This window comes from Acartia tonsa, chromosome 4 (genome assembly GCF_053477335.1).
Source record: "Acartia tonsa isolate MP-2025a chromosome 4, ASM5347733v1, whole genome shotgun sequence".
In the NCBI taxonomy this organism is placed as follows: domain Eukaryota; kingdom Metazoa; phylum Arthropoda; class Copepoda; order Calanoida; family Acartiidae; genus Acartia; species Acartia tonsa.
This window is the reverse complement of record NC_137263.1, coordinates 17,681,977-17,699,693: the sequence shown is the minus strand read 5'-3', so window position 1 is coordinate 17,699,693 and position 17,717 is coordinate 17,681,977. Positions and strand designations below refer to the sequence as shown.

Here is a 17,717-nt window from a genome sequence, read left to right as displayed (position 1 = left end):
CCAGGTTCGGAGAGTGAAGGTAGTTCCGGACAGATGGGTCAGCTCCATACATTTATTAAGAGCGTCACATCATAAAAACGGTTGCTTTAGTAATAGCCACACCGAGTTTTTTTTTGTTGAAGTTTCTAAGCGATTTTGATTATGCGGTTAAAAACAAAGAATGAAATAAAACTCGATATATTATATCTTGGGTGTTGCACCAGATTTTCAAGTACTCTAATAAAGTGATGCTCGCAGCTGGCTATAATAACGATACCCCACATCCACTCCCATTACCTCATCCCCTCCCCTTTTACTGGATGAACGAATTGATAAATAAATGAGGACCATACTAGCAAGCTAAATTGACGACAAATTTTCTTCTGTCAATATATCCACGTATATCATATATCTGCAGCTAAAATTGTGTTTTGATTTTCCCTGAAACATCATTCGAGTCTTCAAACATAGGTTTATCTTTTGTCCATCAAGTTAATAAATATAGAATATACGTGGATATTATGACAGGGGAAAAATAATCGCCAATTTAGGTTGCTAACACTGAACTCATTTATTGGTCAGTTCGTTCATCCAAATAGGGAAGTGTATGCGGTAAAGGGATGGTATCATTATTTTAGCTCGCTGCGAGTTTCACTTTATTAGAGAACATGAAAATCTGGTGTAACATCCAAGTAATAATATGTCTATTCCCAAGTTCAACTCTTTAAAATTGTTTTAATAGCATTGTCTTAATCATCTATGTCCAGGTACAAAAAAAAGAATCTAAAAACTGTTTCAGGACTTTAATATAGTAAGTTCAGTGAGGTAGGGGATATTTAACGGTAAATTAAATTGGCACCCAAAGTTTTATAACTTTCATCGTATTGGTTGGCTCTAAAACTTTGGGTACTTGTTTATACACAAGAGGTAATTTTGTTTATCACAGTCGTTGTCTTATCCCTTGAGATCCCTGAGTAAGTTGATAGTGGGCGGGGGGAGGGAAGAAAAAGGTAGAATTTGTTAGTCTCATGGTAAATGATGAGTAAGGGGTCGGGGGGGGGGGGGGAGTAAATAGTCCACGGTAAGTATTTTCTCATGAATTTTAGAATGGTTGTTCTTCAGAAATGAAAGGGGGGGGGTCCAGGGAGGAATGGGACTTGCAGGATGCATTTTCTCGTCAATCAGAATTCGACTAAACATCCACTTTCACTACAATGTCCCCTGGCCGTTCCAGTACCTGGAATACCTTACTACTCAAATTTCATTCAAAAATGGATATAGAATATACGTGGATATTATGACAGGGGAAAAATTGTCGTCAATACAGGTTTTGCTAACATTTATTGGTCATTAGGGGAGGGGTGGTTTAAAGTGGGTGTTACATTTCCAGCTACAAGTTTCACTTTCTTAGAGTACATGATAATCCGGTGTAAGATCCAAGTAATAATAAATCCATTAATTTCCATTGCGCTACTGTGACATTAAAGCAATTTAGTTGTAAAAAAAAAAGAATATTATTTATGGCCGTCTCGATACTCCAATTTTCCCACTGAAAATGACCCAAAGACATTTTTTATATCAGTCATAATAAAATTCAACTGAAGTCCTAATATTTAAAGTAATTTCGCAGGAGGAATTTCGGGAATATTGGGTTAGGTGATTGCCCCACAGGGTTAGGTAATTGGCCCCCCAGGGGCTAGAAATAGGAGAAAACCTACTGTGAAAAATACGAAGAATTGCCCCTTAAGGTGCGATGTCACGAAAGGGACTATACCCGGAATTTCCTTTCTTCCAGTTAATCACACCAATGCTCATCTGAAACCCATTGGACCGAGCAACTTAAGAAAGAGAGAATGTAATAGTTATTTATCGAATTGTATAGACATCTTTCCGTGGATATTAAAATGACAAATTATAAGATTTAAACCAGTTTTGTTAGCCCCCAAGGCAACGGCTAACAAAGCTGATTTTAATTTTAACATTCGTAGACAATTTTCTGTTCGCCAGATATTTATCGGTTTCGAAGCCATACTGGAAATAATATTATGAAAATACCACGACGAACAAAATGATATTTTTGCTATACTTATGTACTCAAGTACTTGTATAAAATTGACCTCTCTTGCTTTAACAAGAATGACAACATCCATAAAAAAACGAAACTCAACAAATCTGACGATTTTTGACGATTATTGACGAACATGAGATTAATTTTAATACTGTAATTTCGTAATTTCGTCATAGGAATCGCCATTTCAAAAAGGACAACTACATACTTTAAATATTTTATTATAAAAAATGAACTATTGGAATACTTCTATCATCATGCAAAGTTTGGAATTGATAGGACAACACTATCATAACTAGAGTAGTGATCAGAGCTATCTGTTAAGTACTTACTTATACCTTCTCTTATTTTATCAAACCCCGCTTCTAAAAAGTGGAATGCTTGCAAACTGTCAAATATAATATCTTAGAGTATCACAGTTGAAAAAAAAGTCCCCAAATTCATTCTCTTGTTTGTGTGCTAAGCTTGAGTTAAGCAACTGATTTTGATTCGGGATCTAAAGGGATAAGAAAATGGCCAAGAAATTTATGTACATCCCCAATGATCATACACAAAATTACCCATTCTGTAGATTACAATTAGTGGTTGAAATAATTGAACACTCAACTTAATGAACTAACCAATCAAAATTCATTTTTAAACTTTGGGGACTAATTGTATATCCCCTCTCTCCCAGACATGATTCCCTGCACCAAAACTAAAGAATTTTTACTTGAAAATTTCCACTTCTATTCAAATTTTGTTGTTGGCAAAAAGTAGTTGAAATGCAGCCTAATATAGTCTGCAGGGCTCTGACAGTAATCATGAATGTTTGCTTCAATATTATTCAGGTGATTATCAAACTTTCTTGGCAGTCAAACATCAATAACCAAAGGGCTTGCAGTCCAAACCTACCACACAAACACATCACACACTCACACACACACACACACACACACCCAAACACACATACACACTCACACACACGACATTCATACATTTTAAAGTATAATTAATACAGAAAAAAATATTTTTAATAACTGCAAAAAGTTTTTAGTAATAAAGAAGATATATAATTTAATTGTTATCTTTCGAGGAAAAAATCATTGAAAGATTCATTCATAATGAGAATAAAACCTGCTAATAAAATATGTACACATTACTTCTTTATTTCATGTTAATTTAAATAGGGTATTAGGAGAACACCACAGGGTTATTGCCCCAAAATGTTTTTGAAAAACCTTACAAGGACCTATAAGAAGAATCACTGAAAAGGAGAACCAAATCGGTCCAGCGGTTAGCGAGATATTTTGGTTCTAATACACAAACAGACACACATCCAGATACTTTTATCTAAAACCATCAATAAATACTTCTCTAAATAGCATTTCAGAGAAATTTTCATCTATGAATTATATTGTGGATAAAAGCATCTTTTCCTAATCCTATATTCATTCACATTGGGTTCAAATTTAAATAACGTGGACAATATTTCAGCCACTTTGGCTTAAAGTTTATAAAAAGTCTTGTAATCAAAGTTAATTTGTCTTTATACGACCATCTACAAAGATTTGGAGGTTTTTTTAAACCCCTTTAATTTATTTCTTAAAATTTAGACTTAAACTTTCTGCAGACAATGCAAATTAAAATTGCATTTAATATCAGAAAACCTATGAAGAAAAGTTTTTAAAGTTAATTAATTGAAGATGAAGACGGGAGACAGAAAGGTTTGTTAAGACAGTTGGGAGGTTGCACTATTTCTATTTTCTTTTAATTTCAATAAACTTGTAAATGACGATGTAGCATATATGCTTGTGAGAAGAGTGAAGAGTTCGAAGCTTAGAAAAAGTGAAATCATTGAGAATTTGAAGTATTTCTTTTATGTCAGATTCTGTGAACCTAATTTTGTGAAGGAACGTAACCCTACAAGGCCTCAACCTGCGGTGACCTGATACTAATTGGCAAGCATGAACTCAACTTAACCTAGAGATAACTTTTGCAAAAAATCACTCCCCCCCCCCCCTTATTTTCAACTTATTTCAAAGATTAGGGTGGGGGTTGATATCCAGACTGAGGAAGTGTAATTGTTGGTATAATTCAGGGCTCTAAGAACTTTTATTTTAATTAAGGAGAGTATGTTGAAGCGCCCAACTGAAAGGATGCAAATTTTATTATTGACCTACTACTATAAATCCAGCATAACTTTCAAGGTTAAGTTCATACATATGCAGTACATATATGCATCACAAATTATAGTTTTTAATGATTTTTCTGAATTCAAACTATTATATAATTTGAACAAAATTGTTGTTTATGTGATTTTTTGAATAAAATGCTTTAGAAGATTTATTTTGAAGAAAGCCTTATTTAATCCAACAGTTTCTTAAAATGGTTCTAGGACAAACGCAGGAGTTCCAAACGTTGGAGTGGACAAACGCAGGAGTGTTAAAATATTAATTTAATTAAGTATTTCTATACAGATTAGGTTAGGTAATTATATGAATATACAAATAAGTCCCACGCAGGGGTTAAGCATTATAAACCTATAAGATAGTTTAAAATAGTTTAGGTTAGATTAAGTTTCCACTCCGACGTTTGGGACTCCTGCGTTTGTCCTAGGACCCTAAAAATCACCCTTTTGATTGCAAAACTCTTAAAAATAAATAGCCTAAAACAATTCCAGGACCTATTTCCATCTTCCATAAAAAAAACTCAATCGGTTAAGTAGTTTTCAAAATTTAAAGTACAGACAAAAAAACATAATACTTTATATAATAGGATGAGCGGTTTAAGCTGAATTGTTTTTATTTTGTCCATTTTAGCCAACTGTGAACTTTGGTATATATATGCATTGGAATCTTGGTGTCATAAAATGCAAAGTTCTAATTTTGTACTGACCCTTCTGTCCCTAGGGGCTTTAACATATATGGAAAGGAAAGCGAGTAGTGGCAATGGATTTATTATTACATGGACTATTACAGCCAAATCCATACAAAAAGGGTCTCCACATCTTTGGGCCAGATAGTTTTCTGTACTTATCTATACTTATACATGTATTGGATAACTAATTTTCTTTTGTTTTGACGTGGATATTAATAGAGTACAGGGGCTTTTTTTATAATACATGCAGAAATAAGCAATTCAATCCCATAAAATAAAACTTTTTTATTACGTTACTGTATATTGCGCATAGGAAATTTGATGATTGGTTGGTATTGTATTTGTGGTTTTTTTTTGTAAAATTCAGACAAGAGTTATTGCCTGGAAGATATTTGTAGCCATGGATATGGTTGCAAATTATAGCCAAGAGGTTTCGTGATTATGAGGCTTTGGTATTTTGAATGATTTCTTCTTGTTTCTGTGCCTAAGCCCCTCCCCCTTCCTCCCTGATTTTTTAGATGCTAGATGCGCAACTAGAAGCTATTATTGCAATACAATAAACGAATTGTTTATAATTTTGATACAGAATTTTCCAATTTTAATCAGACGCCAAAATTTCGAATTTTACATTTAAGGTCTGTCCGTCCGTTCTTCTGGTTAATTTAAGTATGTTAGAAATGTTCTGTCAATTTTAAACTTGAATGATGATTCCTATAACAGATATATAATAGGAATATATTTAAGAAAGCGTGTATTGCAACTCTATAACTCTATATTTATTAAATGAAAGTCAGTATGTACATTTTCTGATATGTTTTCTTTTTTTACCATTTCATATGTTGAGCTTCGCTATTATGTATTTTATCATCCGTGTTATTATGTGTATTGTTATTAAAAGAATCTGGATCATTGAGCAGAGGGCATATATACATTATATTTTGTCAGAAAAAGAGTTATTTTCAGAAACGTTGAAAACTATAATGTCTTCCCTTTCCAAGGAGAAGTTGCATTTTCGGAAATCATTTCTATTAAAAATTTCTCATGCAATGGAATTTGGATTTGTGCAGTTTAGCTCCATCGTCTCATACCTCTCTCTTTTTTTATTTTACTCTCCCTATATTTTTTTCTCTCTCTCTCTCTCTCTCTCTCTCTCTCTCTCTCTCTCTCTCTATTATCTCCTTCTCACTCTAAAAAGAGTTTAAAAATACTGTATGAAAAGAAAAAGAAAAAAAAGATTGACTTAAAAGTCCAATGGCTTAATAAAAATCTTCTTCGAAAAAGATACTTCGGTACAGTTTTTTCAGAGATTTTAGTGGACAACCCGACGAACATAACCTCGTGTCTAGCACCCCTAAATGTATATAGAATACATGGATATAATGACAAGTAAAAATTGTCGTCATTTTAAATTAGGTTGCTAAAATGGACATAATTTATTGGTCATGTCGTTCGTCCAGCTACAAGTTTCATTTTATTTGATTATGTGATAATCTGGTGTAACATAAAACTTATAATAAATAAATTCACCCCTCGCCCACCCCAACCCTTTCCCTTCTACACCTTCCATAAATATTAAAACTCTTGACATCAATGCTCGTTTCAGAGATCTGTAGAGCTTAAGAAACTAAATTAAAAGTAAAGAATAATTCATATTTCGAGTTACTCCTTAGACATTCAATCATCCAAAATAACATTTTATTTGTTTTCTTTACATTTTCCTCAACTTAGTTATATACATTTACTCAGGCAGGGAGGGGACAGAGGACTGTTTGTTACTCTAGTCCCTAAAGTTTTATTATAACGTTTTCTTATTGTTTTACAACTTTGGGGACTTTTATTGAATTTTCATTGGTTTGTTCATTAGGTTGAGTGTCAAAACATTTGAATACCAAATTGTAATCTACAAATCTACATAAGGGGTAATTTTATGTATTATTATTGGGGATGTACAACAATTTATCGGCCATTGGCTTATCCCTTTAGATCCCTGACATTTACTTCACATACTTTCATATTTCATCATTTTAATATTTTTATAAGTGAGGATTATTTTTTTTTCATTCATTCTTTTTAAAAGCGAAGCTTTTCTATAATTAGGGTCGGTCCGTCCGTACGTCCGTCCGTACGTCCGAACGTCCGTAACGGATAGCTTTTTCCGTTAATTTAGGCATGTTAGAATTGTCCTATCGATTTCAAATTTTGCATGGTGATTCCTTTAGTAGTTAGGTACGATTTAGAAAGCGTAGCAACTCTAAAATCATTCTAAAATGTTCGTACGTCCATTTTAAACATGTTGATTTTTTTACTTTTTTAACAACAAATTTTTATGTGATCAAATCATCGGATTAATCTGATTTTTGGTATATTGATTCCTGGGACAACAAAGTATAATGTAATAAGCGAAGCAACTCTATAATCAAGCCCTAAAAAAGTGAGTATGTCCATTAAAATGATCCTGTATCAAGCAGTTTTACAACAAATTTACTTACAATTTTGCTTTGACTCTTATAAATTTATATTATGATAATTAAGTTCTGACACTATACAAGTGTTAATGTCCGTTTGTCCTACTGTTTCAGTGCTTCGCTTTTATGGATGTTGTCATCCTTGTTTTTCAAAGAATAATAGTAATATTTCCATTAAGGCTGATTGATATCGGCTGGATTCGAGCCATACCTAATGAAAATCATGTATTGTATTATAGATAATTTTCCACTAAAGATTAAATAAAAAGTAATAACACTATAGTTAACTTCGGGGCCAGCTAAACTGGAATTATTCTTTAATTTTTTCATCCGCGGAGAGCTGACTATGAAAAATAACTATTATCGAGCTTCAATTAAATTAATGTTAAATGAATGGCATAATAATTTCTTTTTTTTTAATTTTTCTCCTAAAAAGTTTTGCAACAACTAGATGAAATCGTTCTTGTTCAAATTACAATATTAATATTCACAATATGCGGAATAATTCAATATACTTTAATGGATACAGGATTTACGTGGATATATTGAAAGGGTAAAATTTGTCGTCAATTAAGCTTGCTAATATGTACCTGATTTATTGGTTCATCAAGTAAGAGGGATGGGATGGGATAAAAGGAGTGGATGTGGGGTATCGTTATTTTGTCCAGCTGCAAGCATCACCTTATAAGTGTACATGAAAATTTGTTGCAACATCCAAGTAATATATATAGATTTTTACATTAGGTAAATTTCTAAAGTATATCTAACTTTAGTCCTATTCAGCATATTTACATTTTTTGCACTGAAAATATGATTCACTTTTTTCCATGTATATTTGTATATGTTACAATCACCTTGAAAAATATTTCTCTACGGTAAATAAAAACATGTCAATATGTGAATAGATCAAGTCTCTAACAAAAAACTCTTGTAACAAAAATAATATTTTTGGTCAGCTGAATCTTAGTTTCCGATTGTGTACATAGCACCCTCATCTTATCTCAATATTTACTACTAGCTAAAAAAGCTTCAAACTGCCCAAAAAATCTAAATTTGAATGTATAATGTATAAATCGTTTATGAATAATGTATGAATCGTTTATGAATTATATTGCTTTTCCATTTGACCGGATTTGCTGAAAATAGCTTTTGCAATAGTTGGGTTATATGTTGTACAACTTTGGAAATTACCGAAGAAATAGGCAATCAATTTTCAGTTGATCATATTTTTCCCCTTACACAACACAATGGATATAAATATACGTGGGGGAAATTGTCGTCAATTTAGATTTCTAACATGAAACTCATTTATGGGTCAATTCGTTCATGCAATAAGAGAAGGGGTTGGGATAAAGTGGTGGATATGTAATCCAGCCCACTGCGGGTATTTCTCTATTAGAGAACATGAAAATCTGGTGTAACATCCAAGTAACAATATATCCATTCCTTACACAAACAGTTTTAGGAATGTATTTAAAGAAAAAAAAGTTTTTTTTCTCAAATTTTACTTACCCTTTAAGATAAAATAGCTAGAATAGAAGTTGGCGAGTTTTTTAAAGTCGGACAGATAAGAATAAGGACGACAAAAGTAGCGAAGATCTTTATTATAAAAGCGAGAAGAATAGCCTAACAGACAGAAGAAGAAATTGTACATAAAAGATAGACAGACAGAATAATAAATTGTAGAGTAGTTGCTATGTGGTCATAGGAATCTTCAAACAATATCAGTCTATCTGTATTTATCTTTGATACAGCTGAGAAAAAACAGGGCATTAGCTCTCAAAACTTGATGCTAGAGACAAAAAAAATTTCCAGTACAGAACCTAGTAATAGTGTCTAACTTTTTATCTTTGTGACGTAACAAAAATACATCTCTTTTTTAGGGGTTTCCTTTCCCACCTCCCCTCTCATCCTTCGATTTTTGTTAGCCACCAAGATAAAAAGTTAGACACTATTACTAGGTTCCCTGTATAGCTTCAAAACCGAATAATATCCGCTGGATTAGAACTATTTATAGCCATACTGAAAAATCATGTATAGCATCGTATTACAGAAATTTGCCAGCCTTCAGTCCCTCGGGGCCAACAAAATTTGTTTTAATCTATTAATTTTTTTCATTTTAATATACGCCGAAAACTGTCTATAATACGATGTGATAAATAACTATCTCTTATAGCAATTTGATGTACTTAATGAAATTAAAGACAGACATGCGGACCAAATGAATTACTGAGACATGAGATAGTTAATATGCATATTAGCTTGACAAATGACGACTTCATAATTGCTTTGCGGATGATTCTTGTTTTTTGTTGTAAATGTGAGTGCGTGTGTTTAACTTGAGAGATCTAAAGGGATAAGATAAGGACCGATAAATTGATGCACATCCCCAATGATAATACACAAAATTTTCTTTTCTGTAGATTACAATTAGTGGTTGAAACGTTTAAATACTGAAGTTATTAAAACAACCAATCAAAATTCAATTTAAATCCCAAAAGTTGTTAAGCCAACGAATAAGACTTATAAAACTTTGGGGAACTGGTGTAATAAACAGTCCAATGTCTCCTCCCTTCCTGGTTTAACTTTGTATGAGTTATGCAATGCAGAGGGTCTTAACAAATTGGCTACAAATTTTACAAGAAAAAAAAACAACCTCACAACAAAACACAAAAAGAAGCATTAAAGCAAGGCATGCACATTCAAAATAAAATTTACTTTTAAGATTCATGTGTTACTGGTGGGTTTGTCGGTCATAGTAGATCGAGAGAGAAAACGAACAGCAGCAATGGATTTATTATTACTTGGATCTTACGCCAGATTATGATGTACTCTAATAAGAGAAACTTGTTGCTGGCTAAAATTATGATACCTCCCATCCACCCCCTTTATTCCATCCCCTCCACTCCTACTAAATGATAGAAATGACCAATAATGACAACAATTTTTCCCCTGTCATAATATCCATATATATTCAACATCCATTGTTAGGGCAAAAACGCTATATTTGACAAATATATTTATATTTCAGGTATTTGTTGTGCAGAAGTGTTTAAAGATGATGGTAACCAATCTAAAAATTAGACAGGTAGATTTTCTGGAGATCCTGGCAACCTAATCAACACAGACATCAACATGACCAACTACATCAAAATAAACTCATCTAGATTAAAGTGAATTTATTAGTTGTTTTTTTTTAAAAGCAACGCTTAGGATTTGAAAGTCCTGCAGGCGCTAAATTAGTTAACAATAAACAACTATAAAAAGTGAATGGGCTGTGAGTAACTGGACACCCAACCAGTTAACCAACTGTACAACACTGCCATACAACAAGCCACAAGCCACGCAAGAGCTGCACCATGCTGGACATATTTCGTGGTTTGAAGGGGCTGGTGAAGCCCCACTCGGTCACTATAGACTCTAGTATATTTAGGCTTCATTATTCTGCCACTGTTACCTTTCTACTTGCATTCTCTCTTATTGTCACAACAAGGTACAAACAACCAACTGTAAATTATTTGATTATTTAAGTATTAATATAGTAACAATGATGACAACATTTATTTGTAGCGAGAACCCAGTGGCGTTTTGCCAAAAAGAGTTTTGCCAGAGGCACCCAAAAATTTTAACATCCCCCTTAAATCTAAATCTAGGGGGGTGTATGGAGTTGATTAAACCCCCCTAAATATCCACCCTCTACATAATTTAATTCTCGTAAAATATGCCTACTTTGATAGAAAAATTATTTACGAAGCGAACAAATTTTTTGTGGGGGTGAATCATTTTGATTCACACCCCCCTTTGCTTTTCGGGGGGATGTAGGCCCTTGTCAAGTTGAGTTTAGGGGGGGGGGGGGGGTGGACAGGGATGTTCAGGCTTTTTATTTTGAGGAGTATAACATGCGGGGTTTCAAAGGTTTGATCAAATGTATTTTTAAAACTTTGAGGCGAGTCAGCTATTGAATGTTTTAAAAGTTACCTAAATAAAAAATTTATTATATTGAACACTATTTTATTAAAAGGATATAATGTATTGCAATTAAATCTAATTTTGCCAATTAGACAGCAAAATATAAACAAATAGTATCTATTGTTGAGAAACTTAATCTTATTGTCTTGTACTTAGGCTTTCATGCATCAAATTCTTTGACATCTGTCACACTTAACTTAACTTTTCACCCTTACAAATCTTCTGTTAAATCTGTTTCATTGATACTTTTGATTGGATTTAGTTTTAATGGTTTTGATTGAATGTATTGTACACTTGTTATTTTGCATCAAACTTTATACACACACACACACACACAAATATACTATCCACATACCCATCTCTTTTTCTTTCCCATTTCACCCTTGTTCAAATTATTTAGTTTGTTAAATTGCAAAAACAAACAGAACCCCTTTTCAAACAAATCTCCCTAAACACACATTATTTCCCCTATTGCCTTAAAAACTCTTTTGGCATCTCCAGAATTTGTTTCTGTGCTCTTGTATTATCTTGAAATGATGTTATTTTAACTTTATTGTTGTGTGAGCTAGTTTGTAAAGCTTGAATTTCTTACTTGTTTGCACAAGATTCAGGTTAAATTTCAATTCAGTTCATGGCAACATAAAAAATAGATATGGTTTACTCCAGTATGGCTTCCAAGCCGATTAATATCCGCTGGATTATCACTAATAATAAGCCATGCTGAAAAATCATGTATCTTATTATTAAAGAATATTTTCTATGAATAATAAAAAAAAATGATAATATCAACAACAGGTTTGTCAGCCCAGGCCTTCGGCCCCTAGGTGTTAACAAAACTGGAAGAAATCTCATGGTTTTAATTTTAATATCCGCGTAAAGCTTTCTATAATACGATGCAAGAAATATTTTTTTATTTTCTTTTTCGAAACTACTATAAAATTTATTCTAATATAAAATATTTTAAAGAATATTTGTTATTACTACTTTTTTTTACTTAGAATTGAATTTAATGTAGATTAGCTTTTTTTCGCCATAGCACTTTTCCGGACTTATCATAGAGGGGGGTTGGGGGGGGGGGGTATAGTCCTCCAGGGCTCCTTTAACCCTTTCCTTACAATCTACCATAAGAATGAAAAAAGGCATTTATTCTCAAAATTTTCTGAAGTGGTTCATTTTAGGTAATGATTAAATTGCCCAGATATTAAATTTAAGCACATTTGATAAAAAAAATTGTAATAAAGTAATAAAATATGCAAATCATTAAAATTTTACAAAGTTGGTTGTAAATATAATATTTTTATAACAGACAGTACGTAGGCAATCCAATTGACTGTGTACACACAAAGGACATTCCAGAGGATGTGTTGAACACGTACTGTTGGATCCACTCCACCTACACAATCCCTAGCGCATTCTGGAAGCGGATTGGAATAGACGTGGCCCACCCTGGCATTGACAAGACTATAGATCCGGAGGAGAGGAGATATGTCAGATATTATCAGTGGGTCTGCTTCTGTCTATTTTTTCAGGTAATAATAATTATTATATAATTATTAATGGGTCTGCTTCTGTCTTTTTTTTCAGGTAATAATAATTATTATTATAATTATTAATGGGTCTGCTTCTGTCTTTTTTTCAGGTAATAATAATAATAATTATTATAATTATTAGTGGGTCTGCTTCTGTCTTTTTTTTCAGATAATAATAATAATTATTATTATAATTATCAGTGGGTCTGCTTCTGCCTATTTTTTCAGGTAATAATAATAATAATTATTATAATTATCAGTGGGTCTCCTTCTGTCTATTTTTTGAGGTAATAATAATAATAATTATTATAATTATCAGTGGGTCTCCTTCTGTCTATTTTTTCAGGTAATAATAATAATAATTATTATAATTATCAGTGGGTCTGCTTCTGTCTATTTTTTCAGGTAATAATAATAATTATTATTATAATTATCAGTGGGTCTCCTTCTGTCTATTTTTCAGGTAATAAGTTATCATAAAACAGGAACGATTGCATCCACTAAAAAGATAGCTGTTTGAAATAATAAGAAAAATTAACTGCAATCATCTAAATTTTACTTTTTTTTAAATGTTTGTTTTTTATGTTGAAAGATTAATGAGATAAAGGGTAGGCTAAAAATGAACTTGGAAGGGTTCATTTTAGAAAAAACGACATACACAAACTGTTATAGAGTAGTTTTCCTACCAAAAAATATATCATAATTTCTTTCTCGCCTAATTTAAATGAATTAGGGTTCTAATTTTGAATTTTAAGTTTAATGTAAGCATCAAAACTATTTATGTTTTGAGTGACCAAAAAGTTAAATTTTGTGAGAAATTGTTTATTTGTATTGGAATGTGGTAAGGTCTGTTTTCTACGGCAAATATATCATATATTCCTTGCTGCAATGTGTTAGTGTAATTTATACAGTGAAGATTTTAAATTGATTATGGTGTATCAGAGCGGATAAGTTTTGTTTTAGATGGAATACAACTTTCAAAAAATATCAGGTGAATGCGTCCCAGGCATCTTGGGGGTTTACTAAATGACAAGAAAATAGCCTAAAACCATTATAATATATATTTTCACTGAAAAACATACCCTTGTCGAATCAGCAATTTCCGAGATATTTAGCTCTAGACAAAAGAATAAAAATAACTTTTATTAATTTTATAATTTTTATCTTAATTTTCGTGGAAAGTGCCTTTAATACGATGCTAAACATGACGTTTAAGTGTGGCTGAGACTCGGTTCTTATCCGGTGGATATTAATCGGCTTCGAAGCCATATTGGATAAGACTATACAGATTCTATACTTGCTTGCTTGTCATCCTTTTTTGGAGGGAGGAGGGGGGGGGGGGTAAGTCAATTATTTTAATTTAATTTCTATGTACTTTCCCATCCATTAAAAAAAACAGACATAAATATAAATATTTTTGTAAGCAGCCTTTTAATTTTGGCAATCAAGATTTATTTGTTTAACATTATCAACTACTCAAATAGTTTCATTCAAACAAGGATGACAGCATCCATGAAAACGAAGCACTAAAATCAGATAATAGAACAAATGAACATTATTTTTTGTAGAGTTTCAGCACTTAATACGCAGAATATTAATTTATATATTTAAACAAAATTGTAAATAAATTTGTTGCAAAATTGCTTTAAAACAGGATAATTTTTTAGGACAAACTTACATTCTTACATATAGAGATGCTTTGTAAAAAACATTGTGCAACGTTGTCCTATGAATCATTACTCCAAAAATCAATTAAATAAGATTATTATATCTCATAAAAATGTTGTCAAAAAGGTTTGAAAAATGAAAATGTTATAAATGGACAATCATGAAGTTGTTACGCTTTCAAAATCAGACCTAAAACTGTTACAGTAATCTTTATGTGAATTTAAAATTTATTGACAATTCTTACATGCCTAAAAAGCCGATCAGAGCTCTCCGTTATGGAAAACCTTAATTATAGGAAAGCTTCGCTTTTACTAATATTAACAATATTTGTAAAACTTGAAATTAAAAGTGAATTAATAGTTGATATTAAATATCATTACACTAGAATCTTTTTAGAATTTTGTCTACAGTTTGACTATTGTGAAAGTATTCTAAAAAGCAAATGTATCATATCAAAATAAAACTTTTTTCTGAAATTTGTTGCTCACCACCCAGCCTTAAGAAAACATTCATAAGTGTTTTAATATTTACTGGAAAAATAAGTTTGAAACCCAGTAGGTAATATATTGAATACACACATAGCTTTTTGTGGAAAATGTTATCCTACAATTATTATCTCATAAATATTTAGAAACTTCTAAATTTCAATTTTTAAAGCAAAGCTGCTCTATAAGTGTTTGTTACCGCATAAAGCTCAAGATTTCGACTTGGTGAATGATATGTGTGAACCGGGATATGATGAGCAATACATGGTTGTGGGGAAATAAAACGAATCTTTTGCCACTAGACGGTGCATGGGTTCGGAGTGACGTCATGAGCGCCCACTCTCTCTCTCTCTCTCTCTCTCTCTCTCTCTCTCTCTCTCTCTCTCTCTCTCTCTCTCTCTCTCTCTCTCTCTCTCTCTCTCTCTCTCTCTCTCTCTCTCTCTCTCTCTTTCTCTCTCTTTTTTTTATCTTTCTTTCAATTTCTTTCTTTTTTCTATCTTTTTTTTAATTATTCCTATTATCATCCTTTCCTTTTATCTTTCTCTTTCTCTTAATTCATAATAACGATTTCAAATATTCTTGATTCAACGTACTTATTCAGCTACTCTAGAATAAGGGCATGTCTTTTTGACAAATATATTAAAAGAAATTTCTTGTTTATTGTCGAATTCTAAAATTTGGCAAAACATCAAATTATTTTCTAACTGTTTTAACAAAGCAAAGTCATTAATTGCAAAGATTTTGAATGCGTATTGATTAGAATGTATCTCAAATACAGCTTTTTCATAAACTTTATATTATATTGGTATTCTGCTTTTAGAAGACATAAAAAAAAACATTTTAAAATACAAAAGACTTGTTATTCCAATAATAAATGAGTAAATTTGGATCATGGAAAGAAAACGAAGTATCAGGTTTCGTCGTATTTTCACACTAGCTTTTCTCCTATTGCTAGCCCATGTGGGGCCAAAGTCCTAACCCTGTGGGGGCAATCATTAACATTTGCCTAACCCAAAATACCATATCAAAACTTCGTTCTCTTTTCATGCTCCGTAAATTTAAATTGTCAAGGAAGACAAAATGATACAGTTTTAATTTATGATAAAAAATATAATGCTTTATGCTGTTAGGTATATATATAGAGTGTATGGAAAAGAAAATTGAATTTAAAAGTTTGTATGTATTTCTAATTGTAAACAGTTTTTGTTACGGAAAGCCTATCTACTATACAATAGATTTATTTCCATAGATGGTCAATCAGACACAATAAACCGTGCTACTTACAGAAGTTTTTTGCCTCTATTAAGTCACATTTTATAATAGATTTAGAGTATAGTGGATATTATGACAGGGGAAAAATGATCAGTTTGTATATTCAGTAGGATGAGAAGGGGATGGGGTAAAGGGATGTGGAATAGCGAAATCTTTATTTTATCCCGCTGCAAGTTTCACTGTATTAGAGAAAATCTTATGTAAGATTGTATAATCCAATAACAGCAATGATTCTGAAACGATAAGGTTTCCGTAAGTGAAGCTCTATTCAAAGAAATTTTACTATTTATAGCTGTCTAATTATAGGAATGAAATGAAAAAAATAATTGCCCTCTCTTACTAAGTTGTGAACATCTTTTAACCAATAACGTTGTCGGATTGTCCTTCACTGTGTTCCCATTAGTGCAATTAAGGGATTAATAATCTATACTTTGTATATTTATTTGCTACATATACATATACATAGATTCCATTCCTATCTACTATTCTTATCTTTTAAAGTTAAACTATTCTCATACTAAGTTCATTTAAAGCTCAGCAGTAGCTAGATAAAAAGCTGGTAAAAGTAGCCTAATTGAAATATAGAAAAGCCAATTTAGCCAATTTTATTTCTCTCATTTTTATCCTAAACTTACTCTATAGGAATGGATAAATGATATACGTGGATGTGTGGACAGGGGGAAATTTGTCGTCTATTTAGCTCATTTATTGATCAGTTTCATCCAGTAGGAGGGGAGGATATGGGGGAAATGGTGTGGGTTATTTTAGTCCGCTGCGAGTATTACTGTATTAAAATACATGAAAATCTGGTGCAACATCCAAGTAATTTGAATGTTGAAGTTTTCTGTTTTAATTTACCTAGAAAATAATTTTGTTGATTTAAACTTTAATCAAGGCTTATTTTAAAATTTTATCAAAATAAAACGAGTTGATAGATAGCTAATCAAACAGTATTATAATTTATCTTCTTTAAATAAACACCCTGAGCAGTCTTTGCCTAGTTCTGTTCATTAACATTGTTTTACAAGATACTCAAGATAGATAGATAGACAGATAGTCAGATAAATACCACAATACAACATATCTACCTTAAAATATTCTCTATACTTCTTAAAATTGTTCTTTTTTAAAGTATACAAACGTGTATGTAACGACAAAAAAAAAGGTTCTATTAAAAACAGGAGAGGGACAAATGTCGGAGTACAACGTCGAAGTGGACACATGTCGGAGTGGACAAACGTCGGAGTGGACATTACATAACTAGAACGCTAGAGTGTTTATTATTCTAATTCTTTGTCAATTGTCAAAATTCCTGTCAATAAGAAATAAGGATGTGCTGAAAATGGATTGCCTATTTCTTCAATAATTTCCAAATGTGTACAGCAGATAACCCAAATATTGCAAAACCTATTTTAAGCTACTC

General features: G+C 31.9%; 1 protein-coding gene across 1 annotated transcript in view; it reads left to right on the top strand.

Moving 5' to 3' along the window:
- Positions 1 to 17,717, top strand: part of LOC145316316 (innexin shaking-B-like) — an 81,607-nt gene that overhangs the window by 31,595 nt on the left and 32,295 nt on the right. The window contains exons 2-3 of the mRNA XM_080156748.1: positions 10,403 to 10,864; positions 12,647 to 12,869. Of these exons, the coding sequence (XP_080012874.1) occupies positions 10,731 to 10,864; positions 12,647 to 12,869 (357 nt within the window). The 5' untranslated portion in view covers positions 10,403 to 10,730. The remainder of the gene's footprint in view (positions 1 to 10,402; positions 10,865 to 12,646; positions 12,870 to 17,717) is intronic.